At 43.3% G+C, this 9,249-nt stretch overlaps 1 protein-coding gene across 1 annotated transcript in view; it reads right to left on the minus strand.

Annotated features, from left to right (window-relative positions):
- Window positions 1–116: 116 nt before the first annotated feature.
- Window positions 117–9,249, minus strand: part of LOC108972361 (microtubule-associated protein futsch) — a 159,603-nt gene continuing 150,470 nt past the window's right edge. Inside the window, 3 exon segments of the mRNA XM_018938913.1 lie at window positions 117–1,335; window positions 1,401–6,368; window positions 6,371–9,248. Coding sequence (XP_018794458.1) covers window positions 1,166–1,335; window positions 1,401–6,368; window positions 6,371–9,248 — 8,016 coding nt within the window. The 3' untranslated portion in view covers window positions 117–1,165.

Below are 9,249 nucleotides of genomic sequence, written 5' to 3' on the forward strand. Positions count from 1 at the left end.
TTCAATTATTTCATATTTCATTGATATCTATTTTGATTCTTTTTTTACTCATTTAACCTATATATATATTTTAATATTTATAGATTTAATTTTCACTTTTAATTCCTTTCTAATTATTTCAAAGCTTTTTAATATTTATTTTAACTTTCCTTCTCAGCAATCTATTCTCATCAACTCGCTCATGGTTTGCTCTGCTCACAAAGTTGTTATTTTATTAGCTATTTATTATGCTTTAATATTCTGTGTTTAGTTTGGATAATTTTTTTGCTTTCAGCGTTCACTTCATGTGTTTTTTAGTTTTTGGGTTTCTTAAAGAGCCATCGACATCCTTACATGAATCAGGCAATACATACGTGTATATATATCTCTTTTGTGTAATTAAATATCTTCAACAAATATGCATTTAATTACTGTAATTACCTTTTTGCTTAAATTACAATTCTTTTGCATTACAAGTGCCGCTATTCCGTTTCATTGCCTTCCGCGACTTCGCATAAAAATGTGCGGCATCAATAAACAAAATGGCGCTACACTCGATTTTTTTCAATTGCAAAATCTCGTGTAGTACACCAAGAACTCCGCCATAATTATGCTCATGTCTGCTATGCTAATAACTCTCGTTTTACCAAAATTGCGCAAAAGCTGCTACAAAGCTGCGTACTTATATAAGCGCAAAGCTTTGTCAAGCTTTCACTCATTCCGCTTTCTCAGTTACAGATCTTCAGTTGCATATTATGTATTTGTATTTGTGTTTTGTTTTCTTCAACAGGTATGTCAAGCTTTTGTATTTGCGCCTGTGTTGCGGCGCTGAGTTGTGGGCTTTTGAAGCGTGAAAGCTCACCCTGACTGTCACATTTCGCAACGGTTGTTTAAGTGCGCACACTTAACGCGCCTACGTGCAAGTTTCAGCCAAGAAAGCTTTCATGTGTTGCTATTATTTACTTGCTCGTTTATTGCAAGTTTGTCTTTGTTTCATAAAAAGCTTCACGATTGATGTTCGGTCAAAAGCTTCATTGCCATTTTAATTTGTTTGAATTTTTAATTTTATCCTTTAGTTTGATCTTATTTTTTAGTACTTAAAGTATTTAGTAGTAGAATTAAGCTTTTAGTTGTAGAGTTGTATGAGATTTTCGGCATCGGCGAACGAGATAAACATCCCCGTGGCCTAGAACTCCAAGCGATAGGCGGCGCACGATGTCTCGTGATCCTGCAAGTTGATTGTGCAACGCGATGCTGAAGGCGATAAATCGATACGATATTTGGCCAAAAGCTCCTCATTCTCAGCAACCCAATAGCCTAGTACATCCGTATCGTATGTGGGTATTATGGTGACCTCTGTGTGGGCAGAAAATATTATTTAGATTAGCAATTGAGATTTACAACAAGCATATTAGACTTACCCAAGTCCTTGTCTTCCCATGTTTGCTTTGCCTCTAACAGCGCATCGTACACTTGTCGGCTGGGTTCGGTGCCGGAAAAGACATAGTAACGCGCTCGCACACGCTTGAAGAATTCGACGTGTGAGTAGTAGGAATTGCCATTGTGTGGTACATAGGTGAGATCTACATAAACGGGCGCCGGCTTCTTGGCCTTATTGGGCGACTCTGAACGTTTGCGTAGATTCTTTTCGTTGTTTAGACGTGTCTTAGTGGCCACTAAGCGACGCTCCTTCTTCGGTGTGGTGCGTACATCACCCTCAATGGGCAGTGGTGCGGGCGATGGCAGTCCCAATGGTTTACCCCATTCCTTTAGAGGGTCTTTAGGCAGTGCTCCGGTAGCGCTTGATGTCGTCGTGGTGGTGGTTGTTGTGGTCTCACTGGCAGTTGCGCCTGTGCCTTCAGCACTAGTAGTGGTTGTTGTGGTCGTAGTAGTTGTTGTCTTGCCATCTTTGCTTTCAGTTGCGCTTTCTATTGTGCTGCTGCTGCTGGATACAGTGGTACCGGTTTCAGTGAAGCGTGTTTTCTGCACATCAACTAACGGGAATTTTGGCTTTTCAACACTGGCCACACTATGCTCTACCTCTTCCGCTTTGGAGGGTGAATAAGAATACTTGGCGGTGACTGAAGACATAACATCGGCGCCACGCACTTGCACATGCTCCTCAAGCGCCTTTTCGAAATCCATGTCGGCTTCTTCGAGGAATTTGTGATCGCCACTGTCAACGCTGGCGTGTGCGCCGCCGCTGATGACTTTACGGCTGGCTGAGGTTTGGCTAGTGCTTTCGATGCTTTCCGTGGATTGACTAGGGGGTGAGTCGGCGACATATGTGCGCGTGGTTACGGTATGCGTTGTGGTGCCGCATATGGGTATTGGTGCTGTTGGCTTGATGTCGAAACTGTCAGGCAATGCACCATAGAATGAGGTGCTCATTGGATCGGCGATTTTTTGTAGGCAGCTGATGGTTGAGGATACAGCGCGGGCGGCAGAGTGTTCTTCGCTGCCATATTGTGGCGGTATATCGTCTTGGCTGTCGTCCACATCGAAGTCGGAGCGTTTACTCACGCCTGAGCTGGAGCGTTGCAATTCATAGCTTGCGCCATGTGATGAGGCAAGACTGCGTGGCGATGCGGGTAGCTCGTCATCACTCATGTAAGTGCCAGTCATACGTTCATCGTCGCTGCCGGGTGTGGAAGAACGGTAGGCGCCGCGTAGCAACGCCACCTCCTTGGGCAATATGTGATCGCTTTTGTCACTTTCGCTGGTAGTACGTGTGGTGGTTACAGTCACCTTCTCACCATCTGGCTCCGTGGTGTCTGTGGTTGTAACTGTCTTCTCTTCCATAACGATTTCCTTGCCATCGCTAGATATCACTTTGGTTACGGTTGTAATAGTTGTTGTGATTATTTTTTCAGTGCTGCCACTAAGTGCAGTTGTCTTCTCTATACCGCGCAGCTCATGTAAATCTGGCAACATGCTCTCGCTGTATTCTTGTGTTGCATAAGTGCCAGAGCTGATAGCTTCGCTGACAGCGGCGCTGGCTGATTTAAGCTCTTCTTTGCTAACACGCGGGAATGGCGAAGTGGGCTTTGGCGACGATTCGGACGCATCTGTAAGAGAACCGCGACCAAAAGGTGTTGGTAATGATTGACTTTCAGATGTGAGTGCACCGGGACTGGACTTACCGCTAATATCTCTTGGTGAGAGTGGTCCACTCACTGAAGCTGCACTGCTGCCACAAGTTTCACTTAATGTTGTTGTAGTGGTTACTACTGTACTTGCGCTAGTTGTGGAATGTTTTATGCCAGGACTCACTGGAGCAGTAGGTGGTGTCTTTGGATCACTCTCAAGTGGTTGTGTTAAGATTATGGTTTCCAATTGTGTTGATATTTTCGATTTGCCCTCGGAACTCACGGCACTAATTTTTTCACTTGACTTGTGCACGATACTTGTGGATTTGGTGACAGTCGATTCCGCTGCTTCAAGACATTCAGCATGTTCTTCACTTTCCTCTTCTTCTAGCTTTTCAAAAGTGTCTACATCCTCGGAGGGTTTATAAATGCTGGTCATCATAATAGTAGCTATAGATTTAGAACGTCCCTCCTTCATGCTAATTAGACACTCATTTTCCTCTTCGTCTTCGTGATCGCTGTGTGTGTGCCGTCCTTCGCTTGTTTGGCTGTATTCGGATTCTCTTCGCGAAATGTCTTTCATGCTTGCCAGTAAATCAGATGTCCTACGAGATTCTGTAGTCGATTGTGTTGTTGTTGTTTTTATAGTCTTTTCTAATGTTTCACCTGAAGGCTTTGTTGCTTTTGTGTCACTTACAAAGCTATCCTTCGCTGAAACAATTTTCTCTGTGGCTAAGAACTCAGCCACGGTGTCCTTGAGAGTTTCTTTACCGTCTAGGGCCACAGCCTCACTTTGGGCGGCAGTTTTGAGCGTTGTGTGTGTATCTAATTTTTGTGTTGTTATATCGCTGGTTTGAATTTCACTAATTATGGACTCAGAAGAACATTCCTCTGAATGTGTCATGGACTCCTCCGCTTGGGTGAGCGCTTCAGTTTTCACAAACTTCACGATAGATTCTTCGAGTTTTTTACTTTCGCCTTTATTAGGATCATCTTTGCTAGCAAGGAAACTGGAAAGTGACTTTCTCGGAGAATCATCTTCCATTTTAACACTACTCATGGATTCACTATGAGATTCCTCACAAAGATGTGAACGAATGGATGAATCTATTGACTTACTAACAACTGTGGATATTTCCGTTGTTGAGGATACAGATTCAGTCGTGAATGAATCAGCATTCTTTTCCTCTAACGTCGTATGTACAGATCTAGATTCAGTGGTGTCTACGACAGCTTTATTCAATTCCTCCTTCTGAGTAAGGATTTCACTATCCACTGATCTAGTTACCGCCGAAGTCCTTTCTCCCATCGTAATTATATGAACGTCAGCGGTTTCCACAACCTGTTCTTCTTTAGCAGCTATCACTTCTTTTACCTCAGTTGACGCCAAAACTGAAGTACTTCCAACTTCCCAAGTCTTCCCCTCCTTGAAGCTAGCAACAGATTCTTGTCCTGAATGTTCCTTAGAAGTCACAGGTGACTTATCATCTTCCTTGCTTTCTGAAGTTGACAAAACTGACTCACGACGAGATTCGACCACTTCTTCCTTCTTACTTTCAGTTGTGGATAAAAGTGACTCACGACGAAATTCAGCTTCTTCAATTTTAACGTCTTTGGTGCTGATGACAGATTCTGGTCGTGATGGTTCCTTGGAAGCCACTGGTGACTTATCATCTTTCTTGCTTTCTTCAGTTGACAAAGCTGACTCACGACGAGATTCGACCGGTTCGTCCTTCTTACTTTCGGCAGTCGACACAGTGCTACAAACTGATTCTGGTCGTGATGGTTCCTTGGAAGCCAGAGGTGACTTATCATCTTTCTTGCTTTCTGCAGTCGACAAAACTGACTCCCGACGAGAATCAATAGTTTCTTCACTCTTTTCGTCTTTAATGCTAGAAGCTGATTCCAGACGTGAAGGTTCCGTGCAAGCTACAGGAGACTTATCATCTTTTTTGCTTTCTGCAGTCGACAGACGAGAGTCTGTTGAATCTCGTCGTGAAGGTTCCCTGGAAGCTACAGGAGACTTATCATCTTTCTTGCTTTCTGCAGTTGACAAAACTGACTCACGACGAGATTCGACCGTTTCTTCCTTCTTACTTTCGGCAGTAGACAAAATTGACTCTCGGTGGGATTCAACAGTTTCTTCAATCTTTTCGTCTTTGGTACTAGAAACTGATTCTGGTCGTGACGGTTCCTTGGAAGCCCCAAGTGACTTATCATCTTTCTTGCTTTCCGCAGTCGACAAAATTGACTCGCGACGGGATTCAACAGTTTCTTCAATCTTTTCGTCTTTAGTGCTGGCGACAGACTCTGGTCGTGAAGGTTCCTTGGAAGCTACTGAAAACTTATCATCTTTCTTGATTTCTGCTGTTGACAAAACTGACTCACGACGAGATTCGACCGTCTCTTCCATCTTACTTTCGGCAGTCGACAAAATTGACTCTCGACGGTAGTCAACAGTTTCTTCAATYTTTTCGTTTTTAGTGCTAGAAACTGATTCTGGTCGTGATGGTTCCTTGGAAGCCACAGGTGACTTATCATCTTTCTTGCTTTCCGCAGTCGACAAAACTGACTCACGACGAGATTCGACCGTTTCTTCCTTCTTACTTTCGGCAGTCGACAAAATTGACTCCCGACGGGATTCAACAGTTTCTTCAATCTTTTCGTCTTTGGTGCTGATGACAGACTCTGGTCGTGAAGGTTCCTTGGAAGCTACTGAAGACTTATCATCTTTCTTGATTTCTGCAGTTGACAAAACTGATTCACGACGAGATTCGACCGTTTCTTCCTTTTTACTTTCGGCAGTCGACAAAATTGACTCTCGACGGGATTCAAAAGTTTCTTCACTCTTTTCGTCTTTGGTGCTAGAAACTGATTCTGGTCGTGATGGTTCCTTGGAAGCCACAGGTGACTTATCATCTTTCTTGCTTTCTGCGGTCGACAAAACTGACTCCCGAAGAGATTCAACAGTTTCTTCAATCTTTTCGTCTTTGGTGCTAGAAACTGATTCTGGTCGTGATGGTTCCTTGGAAGCCACAGGTGATTTATCATCTTTCTTGCTTTCTGCAGTCGACAGAATTGACTCGCGACGGAATTCAACAGTTTCTTCAATCTTTTCGTCTTTGGTGCTAGAAACTGATTCTGGTCGTGATGGTTCCTTGGAAGCCACAGGCGACTTATCGTCTTTCGTGCTTTCTGCAGTCGACAAAACTGACTCACGACGAGATTCGACTGTTTCTTCCTTCTTACTTTCGGCAGTCGACAAAATTGACTCCCGACGAGATTCAACAGTTTCTTCNGACGAGATTCGACTGTTTCTTCCTTCTTACTTTCGGCAGTCGACAAAATTGACTCCCGACGAGATTCAACAGTTTCTTCGATCTTTTCGTCTTTAGTGCTGACGACAGACTCTGGTCGTGAAGGTTCCTTGGAAGCTACTGGAGACTTATCATCTTTCTTGATTTCTGCTGTTGACAAAACTGACTCACGACGAGATTCGATCGTCTCTTCCTTCTTACTTTTGGCAGTCGACAAAATTGACTCCCGACGAGATTCAACAGTTTCTTCCATCTTTTCGTCTTTAGTGCTAGAAACTGATTCTGGTCGTGATGGTTCCTTGGAAGCCGTAGGCGACTTATCATCTCTCGTGCTTTCTGCAGTCGACAAAACTGAGTCACGGCGAGCTTCGACTGTTTCTTCCTTCTTACTTTCGGCAGTCGACAAAATTGACTCTCGACGGGAGCCAACAGTTTCTTCAATCTTTTCGTCTTTAGTGCTAGAAACTGATTCTGGTCGGGATGCTTCCTTGGAAGTCACAGGCGACTTATCATCTTTCTTGCTTTCTGCAGTCGACAGAATTGACTCGCGATGGAATTCAACAGTTTCTTCAATCTTTTCGTCTTTAGTGCTAGAAACTGATTCTGTTCGTGATGGTTCCTTGGAAGCCCCAGGTGACTTATCATCTTTCTTGCTTTCTGTAGTCGACAAAATTGACTCTCGCCGAGATTCGATGGTATCTTTATTCAGTGCGTCTTTTGCAACCTTAGTTGCGGCTTCTTTACGAAGCTCCTTTTCGGACTCTTCAATTTTGTCTTTTTCTTCAATGGATATCGGACCCGAACGGAGCTCGGGAGAAGACTTTTCTGATTCCTCTGCGCCAGAGTCTTCAGTGTAGTGTTGGTAGTCTATGTCCAGTGGTTTAATTGTAGAAACTTTTTCTGGTATGGTTTCGGGAGCCATGGTCGGTGTAAAAACAATACTACCTTTTGGACATATATCTATTTCTTCTCCGCCATCTTCACTGCTGGCGGTTACCAGCATTCTTTGAACCGTAACGGTTTCAGGCTCGGTTTCTTCTGGTGTTTTCAAACGCTGTATCAACTTTTCCTCGTTGAAATCTGGAATAATTTCGGTTATATCTTTTTCAGATTTCAAAACCTTGGCAACGTCGGCTACTATTTTAGCAACCTCCTCTTCACGTGGTGAAACTGGACGTAAGGGCTGTTCACTGGATATTGCCGGTTTTGTTGTGGGTGGGGATATTCTGTGCTCTTCGTCCTCTTCTGTAATGTCGTGAAGTATGGTTTCATCGCGTTCGGTCATCGTCACTTTAAATTCGGGCGATTCCACCGTAGTAATATGGGTTTCTCTTAATTCAGTTGAGTATGTGCTTAGCTCTAGGGGTAGTTTTGTAGCAGTTGGCAAAGAGTCCAGTTCGATTTGTTCCGGTTTGATTATTTCTTCTGTGATTTCCTTCAACTTCTCATGTTTTTTCTCTGCAGTGCTGAATATGCTGCTCTTGACATCTTTGAGGAATCCAGTAATGCCTGTGGAAAGATCAGTTGTAATTGTCTCAACCGTGGCACTAACCGCTGTGGTAAGTTCCGCTGTGGTAGTTGTTGCGTCGTCAATCAATTTGTCTACACCATCTGCAACAGACTCAATTTTGTCATCGGCGACCTCTGGTACAACCGAAATTATTTCTACTAAAGCTTGCGCAGTGGCTTGTGCTTTTCCTTCTGCTGTCTTTTGCACATCTTCGGCTATTTCTGTTACTGTAGTTACCTTTTCTGCGATTTCTTCGCTAGCTGTCTTTGCTTTATCAGCAGCGAAATCTTGAGCGTCAGTAAACTTTTTGGAGATTACTTCAGCTATCTCGTCGGCCTCTGTAGCAATAGCTTTTGTTTTCTCCTCAGCCGCTGTCTCTACTTCTTCAACTTTTCTGGAGACTTCTTCAGTTATAGTTTTTGTCTTGTCTTCGATAGCTTGAGACACTTCAATAAACTTATCTGTTATATCTTTTTCTACAGTTTTACTTTTTCCTTCTGTAAGTTTGGTGAAATCTTGAAGTTTTTCTTCAGTTTTAAGGAGAGCTTCGCCAATAGTCTTCGTTGTTTCATCTAATTTTTCAACTGCTCCTTGTGCCGTTATTTCCACCTTTTCTGCTAAAAGTTCCAGTTTGTCATCAATTTCTTCAGTCTTTTTGACGGCCTTATCTATGGTCTCGGATATTGATGATGTTACATCTTCTTTTATGTCGCTGACCTTCTTGGAAGTTTCCTCAACTATAGCCTCGGTTTTTTCTTCCACTTTTTTGGCTTCACCTTTAATTGTCTCTTTAGCGATTTTTGTAACTTTGTTGATCTCGTCGATTGTAGTCACAGCCCTATCTTCAATAACCTCGCTTATAGCTTCAGTTCTTTCAACAGATTCCTCGACTACCGTCTTAACTTCATCAGCCATTGCCTCTTTTAGTACTTCAGTTATCTTAGCAGATTCATCTTCGACTTTAGTAACTTCTTCTGTGATCTCAATTGTTTCTTCGACTGCCACCTTTAACTTGCTTTCAACTTCTTCTGTTATTTTATCAATCATCTTAATAGTTTCCGCATCAAGAGTTGCAGTGGATTCAGGAAGTGAGGCCTCTGCAGAAGGATCAGCGGACTTTTCATATTTCACACTCGCTGCTTCCGAAGCGGGCTTTGACTCAACTGGTGACTTTTCATCTTTAATACTCTCTGCCACGGATTCTCGTCGTGAGGCCTCTGCAGAAGGGGCAGCAGATTTTTCATCTTTGACACTCTCTACTACCGAAGCCGGCTTTGATGCGACTGGTGACTTTTCATCTTTAATACTCTCAGCCGCAGACTCTGGACGTGAGGGTTCTGCGGAAGGAGCAGCA

This window comes from Bactrocera latifrons, unplaced genomic scaffold, assembly GCF_001853355.1.
Source record: "Bactrocera latifrons isolate USDA-ARS-PBARC rearing strain unplaced genomic scaffold, ASM185335v1 scaffold_4, whole genome shotgun sequence".
In the NCBI taxonomy this organism is placed as follows: domain Eukaryota; kingdom Metazoa; phylum Arthropoda; class Insecta; order Diptera; family Tephritidae; genus Bactrocera; species Bactrocera latifrons.